We start from the raw sequence: 18,967 nt of genomic DNA, 5'->3' as shown, positions 1-18,967 counted from the left end.
TCTCAAGATATTATTTCCTATTTAATATCTTGATAATATTTCTCCATAAAACCTTAGCCAATAGGATGCCGCCATGTGTAGGGTAAAACCCTAACACTATGGCTGACCCCCTATATATACCACATATTCTACCAAATTTCAGGAGCTTTTGCTACCCTAAAAAGCCCTAAACACTTTAATATTCTCAAAGAAACTGACTTAGGCATCGGATATCTATTGGCCTAACCCCCTCCCACGTCGTGGGCGCGTGAAGCTTAGGTCCTTGATCAAAGGTGTTGATTGTTTTGCAGATGCATTTTTGTCATAGCCAGAGACGTTGAAAATTTTCATTGACAATAATGATATTATTATTATTATTTTTTTGGTTAATAAAGAGAATTCTATTAATAGATACTAGCATATAGACACACATAGTGTGTGTGAGAATTTTTTTTTTTTTTTTTTTTTTAAGTTAGAGATATGTTAAGATTACATGCAAATTAGGCTTTGGAAGAAAAAAAAGGAAAATTTGGTTGTGTGAAATTACATTTCTGTCCTATATTTCTTATTCATGTTTTATTTTAATTAAAGGGTTAAATTGGTAATTTCATAGAATTTTGGTTGACAATGATGTTTTATTAATTAGTAGAGATAAATATAGATTAGACAACAGAAATTTGATAGAAACAAAATTAAAAATGTGGGAAATGGGAACAATGTGACCTAACCGAGCTCAACTCAACTCACTAACATCAACCCCCAGTGTGAACAACCTTATTCCGCACCCCCAGTGTGAACCTCAACCCCCAATTTATATATATATCAATTGTTATTTTCCTAATAGTACATCTCGGTGTAATTAGCACCAGCAAAGCCGTTACTCTCATCTCCTCGAATGTTTCCCGCTTAAGTTCCGACTTGTAAACCCATCAATATTTGGGTTGATCAGACGTTGTTTAGATTTCCTACTGAAGGGCTCCGATGGACCCGCTGGCCATTCTTACTCCTATTCTTCTTCCGAGGTTTTTCTTTATCGCCCGACCCGCATACGACGGAGCACTCTATTCCACATATGTTACTAAAGCAAGAGAACAACCCATTGCTTCCTTCGCTGTGCCGCTGTGTATGGCGCATTTCACTGGATTTAAAGCTCGAGAATTCTCCCCTCTCGTACACTGGCGGGAGCTCCGTTAGCCACCGCTCCAGCTTCGATTGCAACCCTTCCACACTGTCGTCCTCGTTCCACGCGCCCACTACCACCGAGCTTTTGTTGTCCTGGTCCACTCGCTCCTTCGCGATCGCCGCAGCCACCTCCGACGGCGATGGCCCCAGCTCCGACTCTGTTATGAACGGCACGGGCATGAGGTTCGACTTCCTTGGTGTTGCATACGCGTCGTAGGGCGACTGCAACCTCTGCAACGGCGACTTGCCAACTGGCAGAGTCGACTTCCGCGTAGGGGTGGCACCGTAATTGTCCACCAGGTGGAATTTCGGGGAGGGTTTGTGACTGCCGCGCATCTTTCTCGACGGTTCTTCTGCTTCGTTGGCGCCGAGGATAGAGCTGACCGGTTTCTCATTGTTACTGCCATCGTTCTTCGGTGGGTCCCGCGCGCCGACATCAGAGGCGCTGAGTACAGAGCTTGGTTTTCCTTTTTTGTCTTTCCAGCTCTTTGGTGGGCCCACATCCGAGGCGCTGAGCATGGAGCTCGCCTTCCCTTTTCGGTAGCTAACGTCCGACGCACTAACTATAGAACTTGCTTTTCCCTTTTTGCCCTTCTTGTAAATTATATCTGATGCGCCGCCAACCAACGAGCTCGCTTTGGAACCGCGACCCTTCTTTTTTTTTCTCGCGCTGATGTCTGACGAGATAACCACGGAACTCGCTTTTCCCTTTTTACCATTGTGCTTGAATTCTTTGTCTCTCAGCTCTGACCCTAACATGGAGCTGGAGTCACTCTTGGTGCGCCGTAGCTGGGGTTTCGAATTCGTCGTCATTTGGCTTCCGGTATGGTGGGTTTTGGTGCTGCGTGGTGCGTCGTCCTCGCCCATCAAAGTTTTATATCCAACGGCTGAGGTGCTGAGTTGGGAATACAACGGCATGCTACGCATGGAGCTGTGAAGCAGCGCCACGCCGATGTTTAGAATCCCCTGTGGCCGGCCCGAGGGACGACGTACCTGGAGCGCCACAAAACGCATGCCCACTTGAGGGTGGTGGTGGTGGGGTCGCATCGGGGTTTGGATGAGGTTCCCAACCAGCACACGGACAGTTCCCACATGAACGTCCTTAAACCAATGTAGGACGTAGATCTCGATCATGACAGCGGATGTGTCGTCATGCAAGAAGTCTTCATCGACCCGGAACACGAACTTGTCGTTCCATGTAGGATTGTTGTGGCCTGAGGTGTCCACCCGGGTTGAGAGTTTACGATCAGGATGCACCCATGCAACGGCGTAAGTGCGCATGGACCGTGATATGGGTGCAAGGTCCTGCGCCGATATCACGTTGAGTTCCAAAAGTTGGAATGGGGCTAAGATCGATTGTGACATGGTCGCGATCGAACGAAATTATTCAAATCGCAGCCAAATCTTTTAAAAAGAAAATTCAATATTTATAAGCTAAGCCTAGAATCTAGAATTTAGGTATTTTCTATTGTATTTTGTTGTGGCGATTGATAGGAAATCCAAAAGACGGACGTCGTTGGTGTGTTGTTGAGAAAATGGCGATGGTGATGGAAAGGATGGAGATAGCTCTGCTCGTCGTCCGAAAAGAGGCAGACGGACGACGAGAGGTGAGGGGAGCCATCTAAGGGGAAGGAAAATATGTTTGGAAAAAAAAGAGGGATAGGGAGAGAGAAAGAGGGCAGCTGCAAGGTGGAATTGTGTAAAAACAGCATTAAACAAGGAGGGTCTGTTATTTGAGAAAGACAAACGACGACGATGGATGTTATAGAGAGTTTGACCCCACGCGTTTTGTTATTGAAAGAGGTTTAATTTTGGAAAGTCGAGAGAGAGAGAGAGAGAGAGAGAGAGAGAGAGAGAGAGAGGGGAGGGGGTTGTTAATTTTTGTTTAGTTACATGTATGTACAGTCCCTAATCTAAATTTAGGCTCTAATTACGTGTGGGATTTTATGGTCCCTTGAATCATGTGTGATCGTCTTCAGCTAACAGTAATTTTGTTTTGTTTTTTTCATTTTTGGTTAAAAGCTAACAGTGATTTTTACCAGCATCACCTATGTCTATTAACTAAAGCTATATTTGGATAGAGAACCACGCTGCGAGATTCTAAAGCTTTGACTTTTAGCTGGCAGGGAAAGCAAAGACTAGCGATGAGATGAATGCAAGCATAATTCACATTAATTTAGTACGTGCATAATTTATTACTGTCTAAACAGCTTTCGCGATGATAATTCTTTCGTCACCTCAAAGATAGGGGAATGAAATCTATCGTCGCGCCAAAGTAAAGGGTACGACAATTTGTCGTTGAGTTTATGGCGATGATAACTAGTTGTTAGGTAAACCTCTATAACTAGTTGTTAGGTAAACCTCTATGCAATGAATAGTTTCATTGAGTAAACAATGATGCAACGAAATTTGTCCCATAATATTTGATTTTTGAGTAAGTTTAATTTTTTTGAATTATGAAATTTCCATCGTTCAAGATGTTGCACGACGATAGCCTTCCTTGCTTTTAATCTTATGCAACAAAGATCTTTCATTGCCGAAAACGTAATTCTTTTTCTTCTTTCTTATAATTATTTTATTAAATGACATATTTTAATTAATTTTTTTGTGTAATTATTTTAATTAAATTAAAATAATTAATAAACATATATATGACAATGTACGTACAAGCCTTTTTTTTTTTTATGATATCTAAATATAAAAAAATAAAAAATAAATAATAAAAATAAAATAAAACTATAAAAGAAGGTTGTCAAGGTCAGCTGGGTTGGACTACTGGGTATCTGCTGGGTGGAGTGGTTGGGAGCTCAAAGATGGCTGAGGAGCAGTTGGTGGCATTGGGAATCGAAAGCCAGACAACTGAAGGGCGTGTAAGATCTGACTCATCTTATCACCCAAGTCGCAAGCTGAGCATCCAGGGCCGCAAGCTTCTGATCCAAGTCCTCAACTTCCTACATCAACGTGGTGACATGTTTCATGTTATCTCTAGAATAGGAGGCAGTAGTGTCACGATGTGGCGCATCCCCTATCTTTCGGTAGACCTTATAAGACCTACGACCGAGGGTCTGATCCAGGATCTTAGTCAGGATCTGAAGACCCGAATATTCATATTTAATTAAAATTTATACTTTTTATGAATGTAAAATATAACAATTACATAAACTTACATGGAGCTGCTCAATGGTCTAATCGTCGAGTATTTCATAGGGAATTGTTATTGACAATTCAAAAATCTCATTTTGCATTTCAAATTTTCTATAATTAGAAAGAAAAATACACTTGTAAGAAGTGTAGAATGAGATTTTTGGAGTGCTAATAACACTTTTCATTTCATATACACATCCATTGAAGAACTTTCCGGCAACCAAAATATAAAATGTTGAATCCACAACATTTAGCGATGAGGTGCTCTTAAGAACATCATTCAACGAAGTCCTTGATGAAGTCATGCATGGCTTCCATCGGGTGACATCCAATAAAAAGTAGCAGCATGCATGAGAACTTCTGCATATAAAACAAAGGTATTTGTATAGTCTCGCGTAGTTTACTGTCAATGAGCACATAATAAGCCCAATATGAACCAGTATGCACATAAGGACATAAGTTTTGCTAGTAGTTTATCGTGACTTTAAATTAAAACAATAGTCATAGAAGCAAAATCTTGCAGGTTTATATCAGAACATTTTATAGGGCACGAAGTTTACAGACCAACTTTTAGGGCACGGAGATAGCAACGTCATCTCTTATCTATATAAATCGTGAAGAGTCTACCATTTCAGTATACCTTCTCTTGAATTCATTTACTCCATCAAATCCCTAGTTGCTTCCCTTACTAGCTATACCATGGAGTACTACTGCAAGTGCATGTGTTTTGCCTTGATCTTCATGTTGGGAGCCTTGTCCTCTCACGCCACTTCTCGCACTCTTCAAGATGCATCAATGTATGGGAAATACGAGCAATGGATGGCTCGTTATGGACGTGTATATACCGACATTAACGAGAAGGAGAAGCGTTTCAATATATTCAAAGCAAATGTGGATTTTATAGAATCTTCCAACAACGATGCAAATAAACCATACAAATTGAAGGTCAATCAATTTGCAGACCTTACAAATGAAGAATTCAAAACATCTAGAAATAGATTCATGGGGCATGAATGTTCCACAAAGACGACTTCTTTCAAATATGAAAATGTTACAGCACCAGCTACTGTAGATTGGAGAAAGAAAGGAGCTGTAACACCCATCAAGGACCAAGGCCAATGTGGTAATCAATTTTATTTGGAAACAAATTTGGAACTTGATCAGATAGTTTCTTATGTTCTAACTAGGATTGAATTGCAAATTAAAACTCTATGTCTGTATCTAACCATTATTTAATTCATCCATCAAAAACAACAAAATATTTAATTTCAATGAAATACTTGCAGGATGTTGCTGGGCTTTTTCAGCTGTGGCAGCTATGGAAGGGATTACTAAGCTTACAACTGGTAAATTGATATCTTTGTCTGAGCAGGAGCTAGTCGATTGTGACACAAGCGGTGTGGACCAAGGTTGTGAGGGTGGTCTAATGGATGATGCATTTCAGTTCATCACTCAAAACCATGGGCTTAGTACCGAAACTAATTACCCTTACACGGGTGTTGATGGTACTTGCAACACCAAGAAGGAGGCCAGTCATGCAGCCACGATAACTGGCCACGAAGATGTGCCTGCAAACAGTGAAGCTGCCCTTTTGAAGGCTGTTGCTAATCAACCAATTTCTGTTGCCATTGATGCTGGTGGCTCCGACTTTCAATTCTATTCAAGTGGTGTCTTTACAGGAACTTGTGGAACAAGTCTTGATCACGGGGTTACTGCAGTTGGTTTTGGAGTAAGTGCTGATGGGACCAAGTATTGGTTGGTGAAGAACTCATGGGGCGCAGAATGGGGTGAGGAAGGGTACATAAGAATGCAAAGAGATGTTGAGGCAAAGGAAGGTCTTTGTGGCATTGCTATGGAAGCCTCGTACCCCACTGCATAATATGATTACCATCAAAATCCATACCTACAATGTATAATATTAATACCTCCAAGGTATATATGTCATGATATGTACACGATCAACTTGTACGTTTAGTACAATATGTCATATATATGTATCTAAACTACCAAGTGTTATAAATTAATTACCAAATAAACAACTTATCCCAATCCTTTTCGTTAAACAAGAAAACAATGGATATGCAAAATAACCCAACTAATACGAAGCCCAAACAAACACACTAAAAGTCCTGGTATAACATTTTTATACCATATTTCAAGTAAAAAGTTTTTCAGACTTGCACTTTTTTTTTTCCAAACAATTAATATATTTAACCTTTTACACATGAACAAAAAAATGTGAAAGGACCCTTAAATAAGGAATGAGGTATTTTGTTCGAATCCTTGGAACTTTGTCCAAATTCCCACCCCAGTGAAGATCACAGGATCCAAAATGAAGTCCATGGCCACCCTGGTTGACATCTTGAAGAAGGAAGAAATAAGTGTCGATGTTTGGCGTTTTGCTTAGGAAACTGTGGCCACGGGTCTGTTGTCCCTAATTTGGTTTCTCTTATATGTCTCCTTTCTTATTTCTTTGACAAGTGTCCAGCCATTTGAACCTAACCTTAACCCCGTTAACTTTTAATAAAATAAAGAAACTAAAACTAAAAATAAAGAAGCTCGCAGCCACCGCTTTCCCACCCACCCCGGATCCCGACAGTCTCTCGCCCTAGCAACCCAGAAAGTCACCCACGCCGGCCAACCCCAACTCCTGTCGCCAAAGCCTCTTCCATCTACACTTAAGAATAAAAAAACAAAGAAGTAGCAGATGCTGTCCACGCAACCAGATAAACCTGATCAGCCGCCAGTAACCCGACTCTGGACACTCTTACTCGTTGCCGCCAAAGCCTCCCCTCGGATCTTCCCTCTATCTCTCTTTCTCTCTTGGCCCAAGATTGAAATAATTATCTTCCCATTCAATAACCACAGTCAAATCAAACTTCTGTCAGATTAATTTCTGGGTAGAATCTATTGCTAATTTTCTTAGGAATAATGTCACTGATTAGGGATATAATCTGGGCTTTGGTTGAAAATCCCAATTGAACATATCTTCTGTAAAAGTTGTAACAAATCCTGAAAATAATGAGAGAAATTTGGGGAGGATTTGATGGTTATATATGAAAGAGAAAGTGAACCACAAAAGAGGGGAAAGGAAACCCAAGAAGTAAAATTAACAATCAGTGGGTGGGTTCATCGGAAAGAGAGGGAAGAGTAAAAGAGACTTCGCCGGCGGTGAATACCATCGAGAATGCGTTGTTTTTTTAATTATCCATTTTTACTTTTTTTTTAAATTCATTCTTGAAAGATTAACGCTGTTAAATTTGAGGTTAAAATTCAGAACATATATCAAAATGGTAGAAAAGAGACACATAAGAGACATCAATTTAGAGGCACCATACCTGTAGCCGGAAATCGTGGAAGTACACGTGGCACAGCTTGCTGTCTTTTTGAGCAAAGAATTTTTTTCTTTTTTACCGGTAACAAAAGTAGTATATCATGGGTTGTTATAATTGGTGAAATTTTTTATATTTTATGTTATTAACTTTTTTAACACAAAAATTTCATCATTTATATAACACATGACGTACCATACTGTGTTTTGGACACATTGAAAAATATATCCTTCCAAACCAATAAACAAAAGCTCACAGTGAAATACTAGTTTACGGCGCAGCTTACGTTTCTCTCACATGTCCACATCCTTGAATGACAAATTCAATTTGTTTTACCATAAAATAAAAAATAAAAAAAGGGAAAAAAAATATCTGCGACTGCAATAGGTACTTAAACCCCACCCCAATCACCCTCACCCTCTCATTTCATCAAGGAAGCTCGCAGACAGCAAAATTGAAGGGAGACACAGAGACAGGTATGCCTTTGAAACTACTTTTTAAATACAAGATATAGTGGATGAATAAATTGGTTTAAACGACTATTATTTGATTCAATGACTTGATTAGAACTCAAGCCCCGTAACCCAGAAATAAATTTATCAGAAAAGATAAGGGTAGGGGGATTTGTTCACAAGCTTCCCCAAATTTGTGGTGAATTTCATGTTTTCGATTGGTTTGGAGACATCCAATTTTACAATCTGTATTCATGGAATCACGTGCATCTTGTTGCATGTTGGGTTTTGGTATTAGGGATGTGATTTTCATGGTGCAGACTCGTGTTAAGTTATGGTTTTTGAATCGAATAAATACACAAGAACCAAGAGACATTTTTAAACAAGGGTGTGATTAATTTCAATATTTGTTTCAATTTACAGGTCAGAGGCACAGAAATTGTAAACCTCAAACAAGTAAAAGAATACTAGTTTTATAAAGCTTGTTGAAATGCACCTCAGAAGCTTATCAACCCCAGTCACTGAAACATCTTTTTCATGCAACTCTTCTTGTCCAAACTCGCATTCTGCTTCTGGGTTCCCAGAATTTAATCAAGAATCCGAAAGTTTAAGCTTGGAAGGCATTCGGCGAGTTCTGTCTGACGGAAACTTAGAAGGACGGCTAGTCTATAGTTTTTGTGACATGGAAGAGTTTAGGAATTCAGCTGCACCATTAAAGTCTTCATATACACATGATCACAACGCAATGCTGGAAACAGCTCCTTCTTTGAATATATTTAACAAAGCAAGTGAGTTTCGTGATGAAATGATTCGGAGGCAAGATTCGAAACAAGAACCACTGGAGAGGAGTATTACAATAGGAGATAGCATAGACGTGACAGGGCTTGGAGGCTTCAGCTTTGAGAAGAAGATGCGATTGATTGAAGAGAAGGGTGAAGAGGAAGTGGAAGGTTTGAAGGCGATCCGGACTTTGCGCGTTGACGAAGAAGTAAGAACACCTGTCAGTCCTCCCATGTACCTTGCAACAGGGCTTGGGGTTGGTGGTGCTGGTTTTGGTTGTGATGCTTGGGATAATGATTTATCTATGGAAAATGTCGATGAGAACGGCAACCCGGAAGAGTATTATAAGCGGATGGTTGATGAATATCCCTGCCACCCTTTGTTCCTTAGGAAGTATGGTCAAGCTTTAGAGGTAAAGATTTAGATTTCTTTGTTCAAAGATGTCTTCTTTTTGTTATTATTTTCTTCTTTCTTTGCCCCTTCTTGGTTGTGCTTAAATTTGTGATTAGGGCTTTATTTAGAATTAAGAAATGGTAGAACTGAGAGAAATATCCAATCAATTTTCCATTCTCGATTGTGCTATATACAGATGTTATGTTTCTGATCCACTGATCAAAGCAATCCCAACAAATTTTGGGTCTTTTTCCAATTACAGTGTCAATATCTAAATATGTGTGTTCAAATCTGTGTAAGATTGTGGTTGTCGCAGGCAACGTCTAAGCCTTTGTTAATGTTTACAGAACAAAGCTTGATTTCTAATTCTTGTGCAATTTGCTGAACCCTTTCATGGCAGGCTAAGGGAGATTTTGATGGAGCTGAAGAGTTCTATTTTCGTGCTACACTAGCAAATCCTTCAGATGGTGAGGCTTTATGTCAGTATGCTGAGCTGGTTTGGCAACTCCGTCATGACCAAGATAAAGCCTTGAGTTACTTTGAACGTGCAGCTCAAGCTAGTCCTCATGACAGGTATCGTTTTCTTGATTACAACAACAACATTGGCTATATGAATCCTAGAACACCATTGCGCTTCGTTCTATGCCACGTCTTCCATTAGATCCAAGCACTCTTTAAGTCTTTTCTTAGAGTCTTTTCCAAAGTCTTCCTAGTTCTTACTCTACCCCTTGGGGCCTAAACCTCTGTCCTGTAATCGCATCTTCTAACCGTAGCGTCAGTAGGCCTTTGTTTCACATGTCCAAACCACCATAACCGATTTTCTCTCCTCTTTCCTTCAATTTCAGCTACTCCTACTTTACCTTGAACATCCTCATTCATAATCTTATCCTTTCTTGTGTGCCCACACATCCAACGAAGCATTCTCATCTCTACTACACCCATTTTATGTATGTGTTGATGCTTCACCGCCCAATATTCCGTGCCATAAAAGCATTGCTGGCCTTATTGCCATCCTATAAAAATTTCCCTTGAGCTTCAGTGGCATACTACAGTCACACAAAACGCCGGATGCACTCTTCCACTTCATCCGTCCAGCTTGTATTCTATGGTTGAGGTCTCCATCCAACTCTCTGTTCTTTTGCAAGATAGATCCTAGGTAGCAAAAGCGGTCGCTCTTTGATATTTCTTGATTTCCAATCCTCAACCCTAACTCATTTGAACTTTTGTTTGCACTGAACTTGCACTCCATATACTCTGTTAGGCGAAGACCTTTAGATTCCAACATTTCTCTCCAAAGGTTAAGCTTCGCATTTACTCCTTCCTGAGTTTCATCTATCAACACTCTATCGCTTGCAAAAAGCATACACCAAGGAATATCATCTTGAATATGTCCCGTTAACTCATCCATTACCAATGCAAAAAGGTAAGGACTTAAAGATGAGCCTTGGTGTAACCCTACAGTTATAGGGAAGTTTTCAGTTTGTCCTTCATGAGTTCTTATGGCAGTCCTTGCTCCATCGTACATATCCTTTATAGCTTGGATATATGCTACTCGTACTCCTTTCCTCTCTAAAATCCTCCAAAGAATGTGTCTTGGGACCCTACAGTTATGGGGAAGCTGTCGGTTTGTCTCTTGGGACTTAAAGATGAGTCTTGATTACATCTTTCTCCAAAGAAAAACAGAAATCTACTTTCACACCAAAAAATCTGGATTTATACTTTGAATTGGTTGGGTTTTGTACAAATTCGAGAACAGTTCACCGAAGTGATGCAAAGTAAAAACATCATGATCAGAATGCAATTTAGCACAACTGAAAGTTAATAATTTGTTTCTGGATTGCAGCAATGTTCTTGCAGCATATGCTAGTTTTCTTTGGGAAATAGAGGATGACTCGGAAGATGATGAAGCATGTCGTGATGAGATTGAGGTGCTTTATTGGTCTTTTATATTCTGGTTGAAGATATGATGGCATTTGAGAATGCTTACATTACTGGAAATGATATAATGCCCTGTGGAACAGGTGCAGGATGTCGCTGGCGATAGTGTGCCTGATACGGCAGTGGCTGGTTCAAGGAGTGACGACCCCGAGGAGAATTACAAGATGATGATTGAAGAGAACCCTGACAATGCTTTGTTGCTAAGAAATTATGCTCAGTTCTTGTGGCAGGTGAGAAACGTTCATTCTGCACTCTATCATTCGGCTTTTTTATACAACCTCTACTTACCAAAAATATGTAGCTACTGCAGATATGCTTTCCCTATTATATCGATTTATTTCATATTTTGTTTTGTGATTGATCGTTTGGACATGATCTCATTGCTTCTTTCGTACTTGTCTAACGTTATCGTGACTGGTTACAGTCCAAAGGAGATCTTCAAGGAGCAGAGGAGCACTATTTGCGGGCAATACTAACTGATCTTGGGGACGGTGAGATCATGGCACAATATGCTACACTGGCGTGGGAACTTCATCATGACAGTAAGAAGGCACTGTCGTACTTTGAGCGAGCTGTTCAAGCTAATCCTGAAGATAGGTACATATTTTTACATGATCTCAGAGATTCTAATGAATGATCTTGCAGAAACGTCTTCTGCAAATGTATAGTAATGTAATTGGCAGAGAGAATAGGTTCTTGAATTTGTTCGGTCTCCCGATCCTCTAGATCGCCATTTAGATTGGATTTGTCTCAAAATATTTGATTGCCAGTAAATCTCTAATCATATACAAGATAATATAGCTTGCGTGATCGGATTAAATGACCTTTTAACATTTTGTTCCATCTTTTTTAGTTATGTTCTTGCGGCCTACGCTAAGTTCCTCTGGGAACATGAAGAAGATGAGGAGGACAGCGTATCGCAAGCTCACGTCCAAGTGCCTCCTGTACAAGGAGGAGCGGTGAGCGTTGGAAACGCCTGAATTGCTAACACAGATTACTGGATTGGTGAATAAGTTCTAATGCTGTACGTAGATGCATTTCACTTTCAGAACGGTTAAGTGAACATTTTATGGTGAAACTGTGCTTTCTGTAACTAAAAATAAAAAATCGAAGTAATTTTTGAAATAAAGTTTCAATTTCGTTCAGAATCTACATATCAATTCGTGCAACAGAAGCTAACATTACATACAACTAATGAGAAGGCATCAACACCCACATAACGACTGGTCTCGGCTGGCGCTCCGCCTTGTGTGACTATTCGCATGCAAGTGGCACCTTACCGCGTTTTATTATCATTAGGTAAGGAAACTGAATCCTTACTTAAAGAAAATAATAGGCAAAATTAGAGAAAAATATATCAATCAAATGAATTTTAATTAACTGCATCAATAAGAGAGACCATGGAGGATTTTTCCAAAGAAAATATGAGGTCAAAATTGCAAAACCTATTTAAATTTATTAAATCCAATGCCAAGCAACTCCTACGTAGAAAAATATGATGGACATGCCCAATACATCTAAAGCTAAACCAACACTAAGGAATACCAGTAGTTTTTGCAACCGATTAGAGTTATACCTGCTGACCCAAAAATTTCCTTCTCTCGCTGTAGAATAATCTTAATTAGTGAACTCCGATGAATTTTGTCCGCTTCTTGATGATTGATAACCCGAGTTCCCTCTGTCTTGTCGAGGGCTTGGCCTATAGTAGCCATTTCCCCTTGGTCGGCTGTAGTCCTGGTCACCTCCGTCATAGCCACCTCCCCTCACAAAACTCCGAGAACCAAAACGACCCCTCGGTGCCTCTGCTTGGTAGCTGCCCCTTTCTCTTCCCCTTCCTGTCCAGACAACAATTCAATAGCAATAAGATTACATTAAGAGCATATCCTAATGTGAAGCTTGGAGCGTAAGCGCTTGTTATGCCATAACAATTTGATCAGAAACAACGCTCAAATATCTCTTAAAGGTATCACATTAAGCAGTCAAAATTGACAAGGGTTTAACAACGAATTGTATCAGAGTTTCTTTCGCCAGATAACTAGCACAGGAAAGTGGATGCCACTAACAACGTTGCTAATTGCCAATTATTAAATACAGCAGCCATAGATGGTGAAATGAGACCATTATGAAGTCATTAAAAAATTGTCACACAATATAATGATGTCACTATATAACATCCATGGCCATAAGAAACAGGATTAGGCAATCATCGGAATACATGTTGCAGTATTTTCAATGCAATCGTCCAGATAGTAAGCGAGAACAGATGACAGAATTTTAATAAGATATATAAGAAACATACTTCCCACTCGAGACGGGATGTTGCTGTTTGGTCTCCGTTCTTCAATGTATACCTGTCGTCCAGCAATTTGAACACTACCAGCCTATGTAAAATAAAAAGAAAAAATCAATAAAAGACTCGGGAAGCGGACTTGTGGGAGGAAAGTAACTAAAAAGTTTGTCTCCATCTCCAACATTAAATTCAATTGATACTGAAAGGAAACTTTGGTAAAATCTTCTATTAAAATTCAAATTTCGCAAATAGCACTCATTGTATTAATGGTTTCATGAGTGGACCTTGACGGCATTCTGAACACCGGTAATATCTTCAAATTCAACAAACGCATAGCAAACACCAACATCCTGCACAACAATGGAATATTTTAGCTTAATAATTTCAAGGCATTTTGGCAAAAATAGTCCCTGATATTGGCATAACTCCACACTTTGGTCCCTAAGATTTGAAATCAATAGAAGTGGTCCCTGAGTTTGTCCACCGTCAATCATTTTGGTCCTTCCGTGAAAAATCTCTGTTAAATAAGGACCAAAATGACAGAAATACCCTCAATTTAATAAACAATGGGGCAGGGCAAAATGATTTGACAAAAATTGAGGGTATTTTTGTCATTTTATCCTCATTTAACGGATATTTTTTACGTACTAACCAAAATGATTGACGGTGGACAAACTCAAAAGACAGTTCTATCGATTTTAAATATCAGGAACCAAAGTAAGGAGTTATGCCAATCTCAAGGACCATTTTGGCTAAAAAGCCTAATTTCAAACTGGTATAAATGATACATCTGGAGAGGAACTTAAGGGAATAAAAGAATGCAAAAATCTAAGAGCATGAACCTTGCGACTCCTAATGACCACTCCTTCAGGCGGCTGCTTTAGTTTTCCAAAATTCACAAATTCCTCCTCAACTTCAGATGGGGACACAGTAGTCGGCAAGTTTCTTACATAAACAGACTTTATTTCACCTAAAAGCATTCATAGAAGACAAAAAGAAACAAAAAGATCAATTAAATAAAACTGTTGAAGTCCATATTAAACTGCCGATATGTTGATTTATTAGACTGAACAAGAGAGCGAAACTAAGAAAAAAATTAAACTAGACGACAATTTTTTACAACTGAAAATTGTAAGCAACAATTCTCAAAGAACTCATTAAAATAAGCCCAGATGTTCACCTTCATCTTCTAGAGCGGCAACCTCATCTGCTGTCTCTGCTACAGGCCTTTCAAATGTATTAGATGATGAAATGGATTGCTGAGCAGTGGACTGAGGATAGTGATTCCAGTTTGAAGCCATTGGTGCACTCTTATTAGATGAATGCTGGGGAGCTACAGAAGGCACAGGTTGCCCTTTGGCAACGCGTAACTATCAAAAAAATCAAGCAGACAAGATTGGTCACACATAATGAGCAGAACCTTCCATACATATACATATATGTATGTGTTTATGTGAAAAAAAAAATTAGTTACAGATTCAGGTGCATACTATAGAAGCATAGGTCTGCTTTTGAGGCTCTCCAATAGGTTCCTCAACAGATGCATGCAGGTGATCTTGTATGGTATTCGGCGTGCTTTGAACTGCACCATTTGATTGCTCTACAGCACGATCATCCAACAAGTTCTCAGTTTCAACAACTTGCTGCAACTGTTGCTCTGCAAAGCCATAACTTTCAACTGGACCATTTTCTTTGACAGCAGGAGCGACAAAGTCTCTTGTCTGAATCTCTCCACCCACATAATAGTTAGCCACTGCAAAATCACCAGTTCCAACAGCCAATTACTAAAAAAGACGGTTCTTTTATACGTTGAAATGAAACTTATAATACTACCAAATCAAAATAAATTACTAAAATTTTCAGAAAGGTATTTTCAACTCCAAGAATTTTAAAAGAACTTTTTTTTTGAAATGGCACTGAAGGATGAGCCATAATCATGCATAAATATGGTTTCAGATGAAGTAAACATTGCCATTCAACCAGCACACTTTCTATTGCTAATTATAGAATTGGTTTTGTTGTCCTACATAAAATTCTTTGTTTTCAAATACCAAACTCTTGTACATAAATGCAAAAATAAAATCAACAAACTCCACATCACTTTTCTAGTAATAGTCACATGCTTTCTCCTAAATTAGCAGATTTTATTATGCCTACTGACAAAGGAATCCTTCAAATCAACGTAAATCATGAAGCATTAAAATACCTGGCTGCGAAATTGTAGCAGGAGCACTTAGCTTGGAGTCAAGATTGTTTTGGGCTAATAAGACTGCTGGATGATGATGAATCGGTTCCTCATCAACAAAGTGAAATATATCGTTCAGCACAAAATAACCTCTCTCCTGAGGTGCAAGGAAAAATGTTTGTGCAAATTTCCTCCTCCCAGTGAAAGTTTTCATTTCAATGTAGCCTTCAACCAGAACAAGAACACCTCCATTCCAGGATTCCAAGGAATTTGCTTTGTTGATTTCGAATCCAGTCAGATTGAACGACATAACAAGATCATGGATTTGCTGTTGCATACAAGGAAAGAAAGAATAAACTTGAGTATCAAATATACCAGCACTCAAAATATATAAACTATGCTGACAAGTGGAATCAATTAATTGCTTGTAACTAGAAAATAATGACTGAACATGTCAAGCAATAATTGTCTGATGGACTGGGGGTGCGAGAGTACGAAAAATGATGATAGATGCATGTATAGGCCTATTACATCAACAGGTTAGTTTCAATTTTAACATTTTTATAGCTGTAAAAAGGAAACGGTTATCAACATGATTAATTAGAAGGCCACCCATAAAACTGCAAATTCAAGTGAATTTAGAAGCAATGAACCCAATAGGCATACTTCTTTTTTCAAACTAGGAGTAACAAAGAAAAGAAAAGAAAATGCGGCCTCTCACACAGCAATAAAATGAGGTATCTCACAGCTAGATACACAAATGTCACAATCTGCAACTAGTGGGATCAAACTCAGGAACTTATTTAGCCGACGCAGTACATAAAGGGAACTAAAATTACAAAAACCCATCAAACTACTTACTCGACTTACTCCAAAAGACACAAAGCAGATATTTTGATGTTAATTTGCAGAAAAAGTTGAAAACTTTAAGAGGAACTTAAACATAAAACTTATGAAGAAGCACTTGGTGACGAAATTGTAGAAAGAATACCTGCATTGCAACTGCGGTGGCTCTGGAATTGCCGTCGGCACGAACCATTGTGCTGGCCTCGGAGTAGAACTGGTGCACAAGGTCCGGCTGCTGCTGAAGCACTTGGTAGTACTGCGTCACAAAGTACGTCCCCACCTAAACCACCACAAGCACGACGGCGATTTCACCCTCAGCGGCGGCAGAGCAAGAGAATAACAGAGAGAGAGGATATAGAGAGAGAAAGAGGGAACCTGAGCAGCTGTGACGGGAAATGCATAGGGGGTGGCCATATTTTGAAACCTCTTAAACCCTAAAACCGCGAAATCAAAAACTCTGGATCTGCGAACGCCCCCACAAATCTGCACCAAAACCCCAAAAGATAAGCTTTATACACAAATGGCATAAACAGACAGATATTTAGAGAGAGAGAGAGAAAGGGGTCTCAGAAAAGGTGGAGGCTTTGGTCTTTAGAGAGAAGGAGACCTTGAGACAGATTTGGGGGAGGGAGGGAGAGAGAGGGATCGATCTTCTTCACTGACTGGGTTTTGCGGCTTTTGTTGGAAGCCGTCACCACAGAAATTGGTGACGCTCAGCCCACGCGGGCGCACTATAATATGGAACTGCATCAAACGGACCTTTCCTTTTGATACCTCTTTGCTAACCTGCGCTCGTGACGTATTTGCCTAGTCCTCTTTCTTATACGAGAAGAAGGAAATTCCTATTTTACCTTTTTCGATAAAAATTCTTTAGAAAGGTTACAGTTTGAATTTTTGTGATTTGTTTAGCGCTTAGGTTTTTAGAGGGTTGTATTCAATTGGAAGTTCAAAAAATTTTAGAAGAGTTTATGAATTAGAGAGTATAATTAAGATATTAAATGAATTTATGGAAGTTTATGGGTATTTAATCAAAATTTTAAAGGAGTTCATAAAACTCAAAATCTGAATGTGTTCAATCAGGATTTTGAAGTAGTCCATAAAACTTCCAACCAAAAATACAAAAAATAGTCCATAAAACTCCATATGTATTCAATTAGGAATTGATTTTAAAATATTTTAAAAAGTTAAGGATTTTGATGGATTTACTAGGATTTTATAGTGTATTTTAGACTTTGAGAAATCAGGCATCTCCCTTAATATTTTGAACGAATTCACATGGAGTATATGAAACTCCACTAGAACTCCATCAAACCCCACGGATTTATAACTCTTAAAAACATTCAGTTAACTGGGCATTTTTAGGCCCAAGAAATGGTGCAGGCCGGGAAAGAGGTCACAAAATGGCCAAAGTCAAGGACTAAGGAAGATTAAAAACCTCAAGGCCTAAGGGGTTTAGAGAAAGATGTTCTTGAACGCTGCAGCCAACTGCCTACGAACTCAGTTCGACTAAGTTACATAAAGTATTTTACGACCACCAAAGGCACGTGGGCAGGCTGACAATCTTATGGCACAAGGTTTCAAGAGCATTTATCCTCAGTAGTCAATTAGGCCACATGGCAACCAGATAAAAAATAAAGGCCTAAGATGGGACGTAAAGGTGGTCGAGGATGCTGCTCGAAGGGACTAGGTTAGAGAACCAAGGCCGAGCAGGTCGCTTGACAAGCCTTGTCTAGAAAAGGAGTGCAATCACGACTGAGCAAATTTCACGTCACCATCGAATGTCTAGTTGGTGGGTAAAAAGTTATCAATGCACTAGTCAAGGCAAGTGACGCAATAAATGCTAGAAAAAGTACAGAGTTGTCTTGGTTCATTAGGTAACTATATAAAGAGATGGGAACATGTTGTAAAGGGGTCAGACAACTGATGTAATAAAGAATTCTTGCGTTAAGCTAAGAGTTATTTGTAGTCTTGAAATCAATACAATCCAAGCAACATAGTCGATGAACCTAGTTTTGAGGGGTAAACCACTTATATCTTAAGTCCAGTTCATTTTAATTTTTATCCTAAGCCCGACAAGGGCTTATTGTTTTAATTTGTTAACATGCAAGTTTTGAGCGTTAACAGTTTGGCACTGACTGTGGGAAACGCATACGATTTCATGTGTTTTCTACCTAGTTGTCTTAGGCATTTTCAATGATCGCACTTAGCCAAGAAGAATGATCAGTAGGAGGATGAGAGACAGGGCCTTTTCTGTTAGGCCCAAGATGCCCTTCCGCAAGAGAAGACAAGAAGAGAAGGTCAGGCTCGCTAGCTTAAAGGAAAAAATGAAGAATATACTTCCAGCGTTGGAGAGATGAATGAGGTAAGAAACCTCCTCCACACCCAAAGCCTTTTGATGCAGGACTAGAAATAAAAAAATGCATTTGGCATGGAGCACAATAAATTA

At 39.3% G+C, this 18,967-nt stretch overlaps 4 protein-coding genes across 4 annotated transcripts; 2 read left to right on the top strand and 2 right to left on the bottom strand.

Moving 5' to 3' along the window:
- Window positions 1-893: 893 nt before the first annotated feature.
- LOC125480842 lies at window positions 894-3,168 on the bottom strand. Its single transcript, XM_048592046.1, has one exon. It carries the CDS (start codon window positions 2,524-2,526, stop codon window positions 925-927), a length of 1,602 nt encoding a protein of 533 aa, XP_048448003.1. The 5' UTR covers window positions 2,527-3,168; the 3' UTR covers window positions 894-924.
- Window positions 3,169-5,004: 1,836 nt separating this feature from the next.
- On the top strand, window positions 5,005-6,184 carry LOC103948718 (senescence-specific cysteine protease SAG39-like). Its single transcript, XM_018647819.2, has 2 exons — window positions 5,005-5,428; window positions 5,592-6,184. Exons 1-2 carry the CDS (start codon window positions 5,005-5,007, stop codon window positions 6,182-6,184), a joined length of 1,017 nt encoding a protein of 338 aa, XP_018503335.2.
- Window positions 6,185-7,961: 1,777 nt separating this feature from the next.
- Window positions 7,962-12,354, top strand: LOC103948653. The gene is made up of 7 exons (XM_009359692.3): window positions 7,962-8,113; window positions 8,513-9,281; window positions 9,663-9,835; window positions 11,106-11,190; window positions 11,284-11,430; window positions 11,625-11,797; window positions 12,054-12,354. The coding sequence occupies exons 2-7, from the start codon at window positions 8,580-8,582 to the stop codon at window positions 12,178-12,180; spliced, it is 1,407 nt and encodes a 468-aa protein (XP_009357967.2). The 5' UTR covers window positions 7,962-8,113; window positions 8,513-8,579; the 3' UTR covers window positions 12,181-12,354.
- A 199-nt stretch (window positions 12,355-12,553) lies between these two features.
- LOC103948654 (nuclear transport factor 2) lies at window positions 12,554-17,289 on the bottom strand. Its single transcript, XM_009359693.3, has 10 exons — window positions 17,129-17,289; window positions 16,897-17,004; window positions 16,667-16,801; window positions 15,697-16,003; window positions 14,981-15,243; window positions 14,671-14,860; window positions 14,333-14,460; window positions 13,775-13,840; window positions 13,500-13,581; window positions 12,554-13,035 (listed from the first exon to the last, which is right to left on the bottom strand). Exons 2-10 carry the CDS (start codon window positions 16,933-16,935, stop codon window positions 12,818-12,820), a joined length of 1,428 nt encoding a protein of 475 aa, XP_009357968.2. The 5' UTR covers window positions 16,936-17,004; window positions 17,129-17,289; the 3' UTR covers window positions 12,554-12,817.
- Between the last annotated feature and the right edge of the window lie 1,678 nt (window positions 17,290-18,967).

This window comes from the organism of the source record quoted next, unplaced genomic scaffold, assembly GCF_019419815.1.
Source record: "Pyrus x bretschneideri cultivar Hongxiangsu unplaced genomic scaffold, Pyrus_bretschneideri_v1 Contig36, whole genome shotgun sequence".
Classification (NCBI taxonomy): Eukaryota; Viridiplantae; Streptophyta; class Magnoliopsida; order Rosales; family Rosaceae; genus Pyrus; species Pyrus x bretschneideri.
This window is presented reverse-complemented; position numbering and strand designations above follow the sequence as displayed.